The sequence below is a fragment of the Tuber melanosporum genome, assembly GCF_000151645.1.
Source record: "Tuber melanosporum whole genome shotgun sequence assembly, scaffold_48, strain Mel28".
Classification (NCBI taxonomy): domain Eukaryota; kingdom Fungi; phylum Ascomycota; class Pezizomycetes; order Pezizales; family Tuberaceae; genus Tuber; species Tuber melanosporum.
Genome location: NW_003299093.1, coordinates 46,608 through 61,521, shown reverse-complemented (window position 1 = coordinate 61,521; position 14,914 = coordinate 46,608). Strand labels below are relative to the sequence as shown.

Genomic DNA, 14,914 nt, shown 5'->3' with positions numbered 1-14,914 from the left:
CCAGCCCTGAATACTCATTTATGTGGCCGACCGACGAAGAACTCAAGGAAAGGGAACAACAAGCACAGCATAACACCATGTCGTGGACGGTATGCTACAATGACTGTCGCCAAACACATTTTGGCGACAAAGAAAGCTCGGGAATGTCGAAAACGTGGCCTACGCCCGTACCATGTTCTGAAACATTGGCAATAATGCTTCAGAAATGGGTGCAGGAAGCACAGGGCATAGAAAATATCTGCGGGATTCTACTTGCAGAAGGATGGAAGCAGGAAAGAGTTGGAAGGAGAAGATGCCAGAGAGGCATGGGCTGCGAGGACACGGTACAGAGAGGGAGGGGCCCAAAACTCCTCAGCAGACACGGAACCGAACGTCAGGAGCCTACACAGGCAGATCCAGGGACTCCGAGAACAACTTGGCGAAGCTGAGGCCACAATTTCGGCAAACGACGAAACGATTACGGAGCTAAGACAGCTGAACGATAATCAACGGCACACGATCGAAATGGCAAACCTGACTCTGGAATCAGTGAGGGTCAGATGGAGGACGGCAGATGAAAGGTTCCACAAGCTGAGAAGTACCATGCGCTCGGCAGGACGGAAACTATTGAAACTGGGAGAAAAAGCCTGATGGGACTCAGGCTTAGGAGGAGGGGAGCTAATGTCACGAATGTGACTTAGCGAGGAAAGGGTTTTCACGTGATGCATAATTATGAGTCACAGGTACGTTATTGTTTCACATATATGACTTATTAGGGTCATATGATTTGTTATGTGTGGGATTTGTGATGCTTTCTCACATGGCTCAAGTATGAGTCATGGGACGTGTGCCTGACAAGTATGCCTTGCGAGTATGCCTTGCGGGTAAGCCTTGTGCATATGATTTATGTTTTGCACATGACCTCATTATGAGGTCATGGGCTTCGCGCATATGACTCAGTCGAGTCATATGACTTGTTTATTGCGTTATGATTGGTTTATGAGTTTTTTACATGACCTCGCTATAAGGTCATGGGTTTTGAGCATGTGACTATTTTGGTCACATGATTAGTTTATTATGATTTGGTTTCACACATGTGACCACTTTAGGTCACATGACTACGGGCGGGAAGAATACTATATAAGGAGGCCGATGCAGCCGAGGAAGATAGGTTCTTCATGCTTTGTTCTAAGTACTTTTCCTACTTATTACTTTAACGAATATAAAAACACCTTTACGATCTTTATCTTTATTGCAACATTATCATTACGCCAAGAAGTGCTCGTCATGAAGACGAGTTAGAGAAAGCTTACGATAGGCATTTCCGATAGAAGACAAAGGTCTTGTACTATCGGTAACGTAGGCAGAGGCCTAGAGCTATCGTAAGACAAAGAAAGAAGGAGACAGAAACGATAAGTATTGTTCCCCGTCACCAAGAACTAACTATCAAAAAGGGGATCGTTACAGAGACTTGATAGCACAGTATTAGTTTGGTTTCTACAGTTGAATTTTGCTCTGAAGTCTTTAGCCCTTTCTATACCTCCTACTTCCATAGTATCAGCTCATACCCTGCTACCTTCTCTCCTTTTAGTTGGTGTCCTACTACCTCTTCCTTCTGTAGCGTGATGTTCCAGGACTTTGACCTACTACCTATGTGTGATCGATTTTTGGCTGGCATCCTACTGCTAAGTGGCATCCTCTCTGCCAAGACATCTACTCCTTGGACCTGGTACCGAGGCCTCAGTTCTTGATTGATGGGTCACAGTATTGCACTATATCCAAGACTCAGCTGGTTGGGAGCGTCAGTCGTTGAGCCCTTCGCCAGCCCACTGTTTTGAGGCCAGTTTTATATCTGGTAATCTAGCGGTTCAGTGGATTGTAGTTATTTTCTTTCGTGATTTTTTGTAGTTTACTAGTTAGAGTTCTTCCTTATACCTTCCTGCCTAGCTTGTTTGGTTTCCTTTCTGTTAGCTACATGTAGTTAGTGGAAGGGGAGTCTTTTAGGTAAGGAATTTTCTTGGACTTGTGGTTGACTTTTAAGAAAGACCCCTTTACATTCAAGTTGTGAGGTCTGCGGACTGGATATCAGAGTTGATCGTCCTTCAAGTGCGTGTAGTTGGGCTCATACCAGAATGTTTTAGGGGTACAGGTTTTCTCTTGGTCTGGGGAGGAAGGATTTTCTTTACGCTATAGCTAGAGCTACATGCAATATTCTTGTATCTTAAATATGTAATAAGATGATTTTTTTCAAAAAAAAAAAACAAAAAAAAACAGACCTCTGGTACAGACCCCCCACACAACCACTTAAGTTCTTTCCTATCATCAGAAAAAATAATACTTTGTATCTAGTACATCTAGTACATCAGACATATGAGACAAGTTGAATGTAAACTTACATTCTGGATGTCCAGACTTGGACCCAAAGCTTCAGGACATGCACTGTATCTGTCTACACATGACAGATTCAGGCTAATATCAACAATGAACTTGGATGGAGAGTAGGTATAGTCCACCGAATACTGAATTTTACCTTAGTATTTTAGAAGAATTAAAATGTAATCAAATACATTAAATGTCTTCAGACAAAATCTTAATTTTATTGCCAAATTGGGAATTCCAACTACTTATTTTAGAAACAATAATTATTTCATAATTCTTAATCAAATATATTAGGTAAGAAATAAATAAATTAAATAATTAATTAAAAATCTACGAAAAAAGGTCCACTACAAACAAAAGAAGTCTAGAGGTAGATGAATTTCATTCCCAGTAGTCCTATTAGGATGAAATATAGCTCATTAGGATGGCCTCATTGGGCTGAATTCAATGGTATGTGACCCTTATACAGGTTATACCTGTAGCCTAAGTTAGCGTTCCAGATACCTATGTCAAGTCCTAGACAGTAAGTGTCAGGAAGATGATTAACTTCACAACCAGCAGTTGGATATGGATGTGCTATAGCTCATTAGAATGCTCTGACTGGACAGAATTTAATGATATATTCTCCTTAGACTCACTGTGCTTGTAGTCCAAGTTAGCTTTCAAGAGAGAAATGTCAGCTCCCAAACTGTCAGAGTCAGGAAGATAATTAACTTCATAACCAGTCGTCAAATATGGATATACTATAGCTTATTAAAATGCTCTCGTAAAGTTGAATCAAATGGTATATACTCCTTAGACTCGCCATACTTGTAAACTAAGTTAGCTTTCCTGATGGTAAGGTCTGCTTACAGATAGTAAGACTCAGGAAGATAATTAACTTCACAACAAGTAGTCAGATTTGGATTTGCTATAGCTTATTAGAAGGCTCAGATCAAGCTCGATTGAATGATATAAATAAGTCTCTGAAAATTGTGATATGTGTAGTAAATGTCAGTTTAGGGTAGAAAGTAGAAGTATGGTTGTAGAAGTAGTAGTAAAAAGCACATTGTTGTCTCTGGTTCAATTTAAGTCAGCACTAAAGTACGCATTTGTAACATGTTTGCAAGGTGCTAATCACGTTTTAGGGTAATATCATGAACATGGATTAGCGAGGAAAGGATTTTTACCTGACCTATAGTTTTGAGTCATAGGTATGTTATTACATTCATGTATATGACTACTTCAGTCATATGACTTGTTTATGTTATGATTTGTTATGTTTTACACATGACTTAATTATAAGTCATGGGATATGCGCCTGACGAGTATACCTTGCAAGTATGCCTTGCAGGTATACCTTGCATATATGATTTATGTTTCACATATAACCTTGTTATGAGGTCATGAGTTTCACGCATGTGACTACTTAGAGTCATATGACTTCTTTATTGCATTATGACTAGTTTATGAGTTGTTACACATGACTTGGCTACAATGTCATGGGTTTATACATATAACCACTTTGATAATATGACTAGTTTATTATGATTTGGTTTTGCGCATGTGACCACTTTGGGTCACAAGACTTAGGATGGGAAGAGTACCATATAAGGAAGCCGGTACGGCCGAGGAGAATAGGCTCTTCATGTTTTGTTCTAAGTACTTTTCCTACTTATTACTTTAACAAATATAAAACACTTTTATGCTCTTTATTATTATCACGACCTTTATTACTATTATGATAAGAATACTCTACATGAGGTAGAGCTAAATAGAGAAAGCGTCCGATAGGCGTTACAGATAGAAGACAATGGTCTTGAACTATCTGTAATGTAGGCATAGGCCTAAAAACTATCATATCACAGAAGAAGAAGAAAAGTATTATTTCCCATCGCCAAGAACTTACTATTCGAAGGAGAGTCATTACAGGCAAGGTACTATAGTTGACAAGTGGCCTGCTCTACCAAAGAGGAGACAAAAGCTGCAAACTAAAGAAGACTTCAAAGGTGTACTGGGAAAACTAAAGAGTAACTGTTCAATCAAGTATATTGAAATACTGTCTGTCAAAGTCTGCCTCTTCTATTGTGGAATCAGGCAGTCTTTAAATACACAAATCTGCTCATATCTAGCATGAACAAAACTACTCAATAGTATCAAGCAATATACTTTGGTAAAACCACTTAAGTATCAAAACGATACTTAAAATAAAACATAAAACAAAACCAAGTATCAAATGATACTTAAAACAAAACATAAAACAAAATCCTTAACTGAGTACCAGTACCAGTTCCAGTGTCAATAATGGGCAGACAACAATTTCTGATGCAAATTCTTATAGATATAATTCTTCACATTGATTCCAAGATTCCTAGCCTAGGCTAAAGGTATTGGATACATGTAACAAATGTGTATTTCCTCACATACTATCAGAAGTGAGAATATTCCCTACTAGCTGTCCGAGGATGCAGGGTCTACAAGAGTACTGTGGGTACCGTTGCAATACAAACTACCCTTGCTCCCAACTTCCAAATGCATGGGATGCAGGGCACACATGGGGCGGACACTTTCCATCTGAATGCAGACACCTTTCGTCCGACATAAATGTTGTTTTTGCGGATGAGGTCTAATAATGGAAGTCATGTTCTAATAATATAATATTATTTACTTTTCTCCCTGTTTGCTCCTTTACTCACTCATTCATCATTGCAAATACACATACAATATAAAGGCGTCGAGCAAGTTCACTTCTGGTCCCTAATAACCTAGGGTGGTATCTTCTACCGAGTTATCATACTGCGTGAGAAAAGATTAGGTCCGCACCCCCTTCCTTTCATCCGCAGATATAACCCAAGCAAAAGCAGACCACATTCTCCAATAGATTCTACCGCGTCCGAAGCAATCGAGACACCAAAAATACTGAGAGCAAACCCCGCGATGCCAAGTCATACCTACTGGACATGTGCATGTTTTGCTCTTAGACACCAGTACCGCAGGGAATGATCACCGAAATTCCTCCCTTCCGGGAGCAAAAAAAAACCGCACAATCTCGCGCGACATCCCGCAGAAGCCCAGCAACGAAGATTTCCAAGGATATTCCCTCCCAGTCAACAGGATAGCCCCAGCGTTATCCTCCAGCACACCCATTCCTCGGTTGTTTAATACTCGTATCATCGCCATAAACATTCACCCGTGTGTCGGGTGTGCCCAGAAGTGTGCGGAAGTCTAGATGCGCTGGAGTAGTAGATGCATTTGAATATATCACACGTAGCCGTTCTATCCTCTCCCCCATCTGTAGAGGGTAGGTATATCAAGAGTGTTGTCGACTATCACCAACTATATCCCCCGGCTGTTTGCGGGGGCTCACGGATTCGTATGGTTCGAGCCGGTCGTCGAGCCCGGGCGCAAATGGTCGCAGGTTTTGGGTCAAGATCGGTGAGCTTCACAAGCGGCCTATATGCTCCCGACCGGCCCCGCATAATACTTTGACATCTGATCCCCCTAAAGCCTTGGGTGGTGCCAGTACGGGAAGGAGATCGATGTGACAAAGTACCGTAGGCAACAAGCTAAAATCGACGTCCCTCAGAGTGTTTCAAACCCTGTTTCTCTGTTCTTGACTCTAGAGAGTGGGGACAACTTTTAGGCACACTCTTGAAACGTTGTACCGGTATATGGTTTCTCAAAAAAAGGGGAAAAACTATACCGCACATATCCGGAGCGATGAACGCTTAGAGTAGGTACTGTACCGGTAGTAGTAGATAGTGTCGGCCTCAATGCATCCCTCCTATACAAACTCTTGAGATACCTTTCCTTACCGCTCTGTGAAAGTTACAGAAGAAAAAACTCCATGCATCTTCTGTCAAACCCCCAACTCCCTAAAGAGCATTTCCGAAGTCTTTTTTCTTTTCTTCCCCGGTCAGATCTGCTGAAGCGCCGGAGCGCACTAAAATAATGGCACCTCGAAACCCCCCAACTTTTGCCAAAAGCCAAAGCCAAGTGACAAACCATGATTCTTAGCCCCACGAGGTCACCTTAAATTTAGCTCTTTTCCCCAGTGCAAGAAACGGCCCGACGCGGACGGGACAACCCTAACCTAAAAAGTTTGCTCTTGCCCTCCGTGCCCAAACTTCCACTTTATGCGCGCGCCGCACAGCACCATGTCCGACGACGACGGCAACGATAATCGCCAACGACAGGCGGACGAATTGGCGCTCATCTCGAGTATGTTCCCCTCGGAGTTCCATCTGGAGGGTGTGTCGGGTGTGGAGCCAGTACGTAGGGTTCCGGAGGGCCACAACACAAAGTGGAGGCGATCATATAAAGCTACCGTGAGCGCAGCCAGAAAAAAATCCGCAATTCTATATTGAAATTCCCGACGGTATAATTGGTCCATGGAATTGAAGTCACGAATTACATACTAAAATACCAATTCCACGAGCAAGCCTCCTGTGCCCTTCATTTCACGCTCCCAGCAACGTACCCGTCCACCTCCCCACCAGAAGTATTCCTCCAATGCGACGAGAAAATACCCAACGCCGCAAGGAGCGAGCTAAGGCGGAAAGTGAACCAAGCGGTCAGCTGCCTCCCGCCGGGTACTCTACTCCTCCTCTTCCTCCAACCTTTCCATTACCGATAGATTACAGCGGAGCCAACATGTTTTCTTCTAGGGCAGGAATGCATAGACATACTCTTGACAGAGGTCATGGAAATCTTGACCCCCCTTTCTAGCAGAGAAAGCATTGTCACGGAAGATGACGACATCCAGGACGTAAGTAACACTCCTCCGGTGGTTGTCCATGCATTACTTTGGTTCCACCACCTACTCTCCACACAAAAGCGGAAGAACATTGTAGCTTGGGCCAGGCCATTACGACTATCGGGGTACTCAAGGCCCGGATACCCCGGGGCACTATTTATCGAGGGGGAGAAGGAAAGTGTGGGAGAGTACATTTCCCAACTTAAGGTCCTCCCCCGTCCCGCCCACTCGACTAATCACAACATTAAGCTGACCCCCTAACCGAATCAAAGGGATTAAAATGGCAAGCGATTCAAGTCCGAGACGAGTACCCCGCTCCTTCGGGACAGCGAGTGTTACTGCCCGACGCTGGGGTAGAGGAGGTGGAAGGCCTTAGCGATATTGCGGAGAAATTGAAAAAGGTTGGAGGGAGCAGGCTGGAGGAGTGGTTTTTAGGGGGTATGAAGATCAAGTGAAATATTTTGGTAGGCGGCATGGTATTATATGAGCCTGTTATGATAATCACGTGCTATAAGTAGTGGGGCTATTATGCAGCAAAACATAACACTATGTCACTTCCTTTGGAGGAAACCAAAAGACCTTTTACTTACCCTATTTTAGATCTCAGGTCCGGGGCCCCATTGATATTGACCGGTGTTACAAAAACACCTGCAGCACCGATACCGTGCTGCAGACAGCCTCTCACACCGTCTACTCGAGCACACAGTGCCGCAAAGTGCTATCGTAGACAAACGTAAATCCAGCAGGCATTCAAACCCCGCGGCGAAAGCTTCTGCCGTCCCGCCAATCTCAACCAGCGGCACGCAGGTAATTCCAACAAGGAAAATAGCCACAAAGAGAGCCCAAAACAAGGAAGCAGAACCCCCGACACCCCCGATAGCCAACCGCTCTCCTCGGCCTGATGGGATCCTACGCTCACGCCTCCTCCCCGTAGTCTACTATACTATACCGCAATCCTACCAGCGAGCAGCTCCAATACATGATAGTCTAAACCTCATCCTCCCATGACAAAGGCTCCCCATCCTTCCTTCCACCCAAAGCCTCTTCTTATACACGCCCGGCTCAACTATCCCCATCCCGGAGAGGTGGGTTCAAAGGATTACTCGGGCATGGTCATAAAGAGCGGGAAACGTGTGGTGGCAAAACAGGGACTATGCTGATCGATCCATACAAACTGTGGAAAGAAATGGCTTTGTAAAGGTTGGATGATCCAGACCAGTTGCATTGCCGCTTACTTTTCCCCAGGAGCAGGAATTAGAGATTCTAAAGGGCTACTCAGAGTCTCAAGCAATCCCTATGGGACCTGGTCTGTATCGTACTGAACCCAATTTGATGATTCTTACCTCACACTACCCCCCCCCTCCAGTTTGTAATGTACAGTAATCTACCTGGTATCCACTCCAGGTTGCTCATGTCAACCAGGCCTTGTGCTTTTCCACTAATATGTACCGACCAACTGCCAATTACGGTACCATAGGATCCTGCCAATCTATTTTTCCGCCCTTTATAACCATGCGCGAGTACCGGTGCGGTGCATTCGCCCCCCCCCGGAAAAATTTGTCAATCCTGGGTCTAACCTATAGTAAACCTGATTTAACCATCTTTCAATTTCTTACTCGTCAAGCATAATACCGGCATGTCCAACCATGGCCGAGCAACCAATTCAAATACAGGCATCTGCACACCCTAGCCCGAATATGGGTGTCACTGGAAGCTGCTAGCACGGGGTGATTAATCCAGAGCGCGGACGTCGGAGGACGAGGGGGAACAAGTCAGCACATGTTAAGCTATCATAAATTAGCTTTTGGCCCGACCGGACATGCAGAGGGAGGGAGGCAAATGCGTGCCGTCATGCCATGTGCATGGAATCGTGGCTCGGAAAGGAAAGAGAGAATTTGAATTCTAACGGTTCCAGGACTCGCCACCTGCTATAGTATATTACTGTACGGGTAAATGTTTATTTCCGCTTGTTATAAGGTATCATACTGCACCATCCAAGAACCTATTGTACCCGAGTAGGCTTTGTTTGGATGCAAGGCTCCTGCTCAGTTGCCCCCACAATTACAAGATGACCGTTTCCTCTCGTTTGACGATTATCTTTAGAGCAGAAGTGGTCGCAAAAGAACGGAGCGGAACCGTTGTGTCCAAACAGAGCCATTTTAGCCATTGGTAAGTAGAGCGAGCTACAGTATTACGGAATCCTGTTGTCCCGAAGCGGGCTCTTTCAAAGATGTGCACCATTCGCCATCCCTTCCTCCCAGGAGCAAGTACTGTACAGTACATGCACGGTACTGTACCAGGACTACGGCACTCCACGACCCCCCAGTACCGACCAGTGAGTCAGTGACTGCATCCACATACCAATAGGCTCCCACCTGGCCTAGAAAAAGTTATTAATGATCAATACCAAGACTGGCTGCATGCGGCAATGTTCGTCTTCTTCAATTCTATTCAATTCCTCGGGGTTGGGGTTGGGGTAGCGTTGCGATTATAGGCAAGGTTCGTGAACTCACGACATATGCCGCTCAATGGAGGGCGCTTTTATACTCGTATGATACAGGCAACCAAATAAGACGATGTAGGTAATGGTTCATAGAGCCATCAGTGCTTTTATAATAAATACCTGCTCTCCTGCAACTATGGAGAGGCCATCCGGCTCTTTGCCCCCCAGATCACACGCAATCATATCTTTCCATTGATCAAGATATCCGAAACGGGAGCAAGCGATATGTACTTCCCAATATCAGTTCTCACCCTTCTCGCGGCCCTAACTTTGCCGTTCACAGCCCAAGGTATGCCTCCGAGAGCCAAACCCCAAGAGAGGAAACGATACGGCACTGACGACATGTAGCGAGCGACCAAACTTTCACTCGGCTCAGGAAGAACGACACCGTTTTTCTTGTTGTTGACCATCAGCTTGGTTTGTTCTCTCTTGTCCGGGACTTCGCGCCAGACCAATACAGGAACAACATCCTTGCACATGCTGCTCTCCCGAAAGTGTTCAACATTCCGACCATCTTGACTACGAGTGCCGAGACTGGGCCCAATGGACCACTTCCGCGGGAGATCGTCGAGATACATAAAGGGGCTCCCTTCATCAAGCGTAATGGTGAAGTCAATGCTTGGGATAATGCTGATTTCCGCGCTGCTGTCAAAGCTACGGGGAAGAAACAAATTGTTCTTGCTGGCATCACAACCGACGTCAGTTACCTTATCCAACCATCTCGATTTCAACCCTAAGCTCGCTGCTTACAATATCTCTCAAAATAGGTGTGCACTGCTTTCCTTGCCCTCTCTCTGAGGGCCGAGGAATATGAGGTTTTTGCCAATTCTGACGCAAGCGGAACATTCGATCAACGGCTCGCGGACGAAGCCAACGACCGTATGAGAGCTGCCGGTGTTACCACCATGGGAATGTTTGCGATTTCGATGGATCTCATGAGAGACTGGAGAAACACCCCTGGGACTTCCGAGCTTCTTCCATTCTTCGATAAGTAGGCATCCTTCTTTAATCCCGAGCTCATAGCGACAGACTTACTAATTATTCTCCATCAGATACCTCACAGCATATGCATTCTTAGCAAGGGCTCACGGAGCTGCCGTCACCAACGGGACCCTCTTGCCCTCCGAAGCAACAAGCTAAGTGCCAGGACTGGTCAGTCCTTGACATGGGAACCGTTGAAACCCATCTTTCAAAACTCCCTGTTTCTCCTCTGCTTGTCAATTTCTAGCCAAGTTCAAATCCTGTGATCAGACTATTTGTGCCTACCTTCTCGATACTCTGTAACCCCCTGCAATATATCGTAAACTCTTCTCAGAACTGAGAACGAACTGTGTGCGAAATGAAACATTAGGCCAACCACTGATTCAAATCCCGTGATACCGTACCACTTCGACAACAATTATCTGGACTTCGAGCAGCGAGAGGGCCTACCAACGATTGTGACCATTGGCAGGAGCTTTTACCCAGGGGGAAAAAGCAGAGCCCAGCACACACGAACGCCCGACTCGCCAGTCCCACTCCCCCAAAAGGATAAGATGCATCATAAACTCGGTGGGAAGTCAACACCGGTCATTCCCAATGACATCAAGCCGGCGATACTACTGGTGCACCCTGCGACGATAGAGGACACTTGTGCCAGCATTTGAAAACCAAACGATGGCCTCCAAAGAAAGTGGAAGACTAGGTGATGGTAGACTTCCCGATGGGTCGATGTCCAATGCCTCTGCCGGTACTCGTACAATTTTCAATTTTGTGTGTATTACTTGCGGTGCGCCATCTATTCGTTAGCCAAGTTATTCCTAAACGCTAGATGTCCACCTATCCAAATACCGGTAAACTGATATGCAAATAGTTGGAAACCCCGGGCGCCTTCGACCCAACGGGTTTGAGAGAGGGAGATAAGTTACCGTAGAACAGGTTGTCCGAGGTTGAATATGGTAGCTGTGAAACCTTGACCAGCTTTAGCGGTTCAATGCCAAAATACCCCGGCATTGTGTGACACAAAGAGATGCAGGTTGTCTTCGGGGTTCTCAGGTTGATTCCAAGTTAGATTTTACAGTACGGTAACCTGATTCAAATCGTGCTCAATAGGAATTTTCCCCGGCTATATTCAGCCAGCTACTGGTAATCCGCCCGCTCCCCAATTGTGGCTACTGACCCGCTTTTCACGAGCAGCAGAATACCATCCACAATGGCTGAGTCATCATTATAAATTACCCTACACTCTCACCTTCTACCCGGGAGAGAATACCCAAGTAACGTAACTCGAGTTCAGAAGTCTACGGTAATCTTGCCCCAGAGAATCTACCCCTTTGAATGAACTGCAAAGTAATACGGTGGCAGTAGAGTAACAGACGATTCATGGGCTGCTTTCGGCACAGTTCCCCACAGGGGGCACGGTACGAGTACTGTACTCGAGTACCGATAAGGGGAACCAGTGAGCCCACGAGGCTCCCGGGACATGTCTATGCTAGCCAAGCCATACGAGGGAGTCTGTCGGGTGATACATACACCAATTAATTAGAGAGAGATCTGGTTGAGCAAATAAAGAGATCTGGAAAGTATCTCTCTTTTACTGGAAATAAATGATGAGGTTTCAAACTGCTCCACCGATCTCCTGGGCACCCACACGGACGAAGGGATACTCGCTTCTGACCTCCCACTCGCCCTCCTCTCTCCCATTCGCTACAAGAAGCGAGGTCCGGTCAGTCCGTCACACACATTTTTCTTTGTTTTTCCGACTTCCTGGTTTCCTGTTCGCTTACTGAGCCAATCAGTGCTTTGCAATCGCTGTTCTACCCACTGTCAATGAAAATCCAGGTTCCACCCACTCTTTGGGGTTTGAATTGCGACGAAAGCACGGACATCATGAAGCTACCGGTACAGTAGCACGCCAACTCACTCACATTGCCGAACCCGCGAGGGCAGCAGTGGATGAGTTGGTTTGGTTTGGCTGGGCGGCCACGATGCGTACTGGTAACGGTAGTTTGTTCGTTTGTTCTTGCCTCGATCGAAATCGATTGACCATGCTGTATTGCAAAATCACCTTCAGGGCGTGATCTTTTTCCCCTGTACGAGTACAATGCCAATGGGGGTGCCTACGCGGTAGTCTGATGTCTTGGCAGAACCGCAAAGGTGGTGGTTCCGACGGCAAAATGAACTCGGTTTGGATCCATCCTACCTTAAATGGTAGGTTGGGAGTCGAGTGAGGCCTTGTGCAACTACGGAGTGCGGAATAACATCTGTCAGAAGCGGGCTTGAGGAACCAATACGATAGCGCGATGTTGGGGGTGATCTCTGAGTGTGATCTTGGAGCAACGAGTTTAGCGATGGATCCTAGGACGCCGGGGCGTTTTCAGAAAAGATTATTGGAATACTTCTATATTGATCATCACACTCCCGCACGGATTATTCTTCACTTCTGGTGGTTTGAGTGTTATCTGAAGCGTCCCCAAGATCGGCCCGACCTGAGGTGGTCCGCTCCCTATCGCCTGGTAACTGATGCCTCGACCCTGCCTGGTGCTACCATAGATCCCCAAGAGATGCAAGTATAACTTGTTTCCCAAACCGGGGGCCCCGCGAATGCCCTCTAAGGTTCTACTAGGGAATCGAGAGTGTAGCTGCAGTGGTGAGCAGCATGACAGCAATTGTATATAAAATTACCCACGCTCTTAGTCCTCGAAGGGACAACAGAAATAGCAGGTTTAGGGTACTGTACTGCACCAGACCGGAAGCCCAACACGACCTACCGGTATGGAGGAGGGGTTGCACGTCGATCATTGACATAATAATATTATTATCATAGCCCAATCCATCCTTTTGCCGATTCGCCACAACGGTTGATCCAAACGGTTATTGGCAAAATGTCGATCACTTGGCGGGGACTTGAGGCTCCCCCGTAAACAACCCTATATGAACCCTTGACATGCCGATTGGAAGGCACTTCTGCGAAACGATTTCGGTCGATGAGCCAATAATGATTCGCCTGCTACCAAACTTGTTGGGCATGACATGAACCAACTTTGAGAATGTGGACTTGAGCATGGTATGCTTTCTGCCTCATGCTGTGTAAGATAAAGAACACTTATGGTCATGTACAGCATCTCTCGCCAAATGAGACGAATAGAATCGCTATTCGGATGTGACACTTTCATTGTATGGACCTTCAGCTCCGGGCAACATTCCTGCAGCTAGAGTTGAGGCCTGTGGAAATAATACGGCTTCTCCACGGACTCACCGTTGCATGTTTCGGCAGTGCTCCTCTTATCTTTCCCTTTGTGGGGTTCTCGCGCTTCGGGGGAGTGAAGGAGCACCCGTAATATGCTGTGAGAGAGATCCTTGACCGATCTTAATTTTCTCCCCGATGATTCCCTGAACTCTACTCGTACAAGTAACTTACCAGTAGTCTCGTCTAGATACCACGCCCAAAGGTCCCTTAGGCACTACCGTACGGCGGTGCGAGGAGTAGCAAAGTTTAACCTTGGAGCAAAAAAACTCTCACGAGGTTCTTCGATAATATCTACAGAAGACTCGGGGGTGGGGGGAGATCTAGTGTTTACCGGTGTTCAATGCTGAAGGACAGGTGAAAGCTTGGCCAAGAAGATTTACAAGTGCATTTCCAGTGATTTATTTGCAAGTAGCTCTGGCTAGCGAGCTTCTCGATTAAAATTTCCTGAATTGGAAGGAAAGGAAGCGAGCACTCGTCTGGAAATGGCCATTCAACGTCCGAGGTCTCAACTAAGGCACGAACAGTTTTGTTTCGCCTTTGCTCCCTTGGGACAGACAACAACGACAATCAGAAAAATGAAATAAGGTAAAAACATGCCTGGCCATCAGTTTTCCCTACGTACTTCTCCTACTCCCCCCTCACCCCTCACCTCCCTTCCCTGCTTTCGCCCTCACCTCTCCATTTATATAGCCTGCTCTCACCAGCTCCTGGAAATGGAGTTTTTTGATTGCACTTTCGAAAGGCCACCCTAAACCTACGCCAAACTTGACTCGGGGTTCTAGCCCGACAGTTGTTTCTCTCGCGAGTCAATACTATTAGTTTTCCCTGCCATTGTACTGGCATACCGCCTCGCCCATTTGTTTGTTACTATGCCGTCCACTACAGAGACCCCGCGCATCTTTGGGAGGAAACATCGACCTCAGAAGTCCATGCCGAACGCTGAGACGATTACCAGAGAGGACACCACGAAACGGAGACTGAGCACCCTGGCAAGGTCGTTTTCTACCAGGAAGGCTCCACCCCCTTCTAGTACCGATCCAATGAACACTTCAACAAACACACCTAGCGCAACGGCAGCAACGAAACCGAT

At 46.1% G+C, this 14,914-nt stretch overlaps 1 protein-coding gene; it reads left to right on the top strand.

The window, feature by feature from the left end:
• Window positions 1-9,090: 9,090 nt before the first annotated feature.
• Window positions 9,091-10,913, top strand: GSTUM_00008513001 (uncharacterized protein). XM_002840090.2 has 4 exons: window positions 9,091-9,885; window positions 9,945-10,294; window positions 10,364-10,587; window positions 10,649-10,913. The coding sequence occupies exons 1-4, from the start codon at window positions 9,822-9,824 to the stop codon at window positions 10,734-10,736; spliced, it is 726 nt and encodes a 241-aa protein (XP_002840136.1). The 5' UTR covers window positions 9,091-9,821; the 3' UTR covers window positions 10,737-10,913.
• Window positions 10,914-14,914: the final 4,001 nt, after the last annotated feature.

Coding starts and splice junctions, on each gene's coding strand:
- GSTUM_00008513001 (XM_002840090.2), top strand. CDS start 9,822: ATGTACTTCCCAATATCAGTTCTCACCCTTCTCGCGGCCCTAACTTTG. Junction 9,886..9,944: donor TTTGCCGTTCACAGCCCAAG/GTATGCCTCCGA, acceptor GACGACATGTAG/CGAGCGACCAAACTTTCACT. Junction 10,295..10,363: donor TTGCTGGCATCACAACCGAC/GTCAGTTACCTT, acceptor CTCTCAAAATAG/GTGTGCACTGCTTTCCTTGC.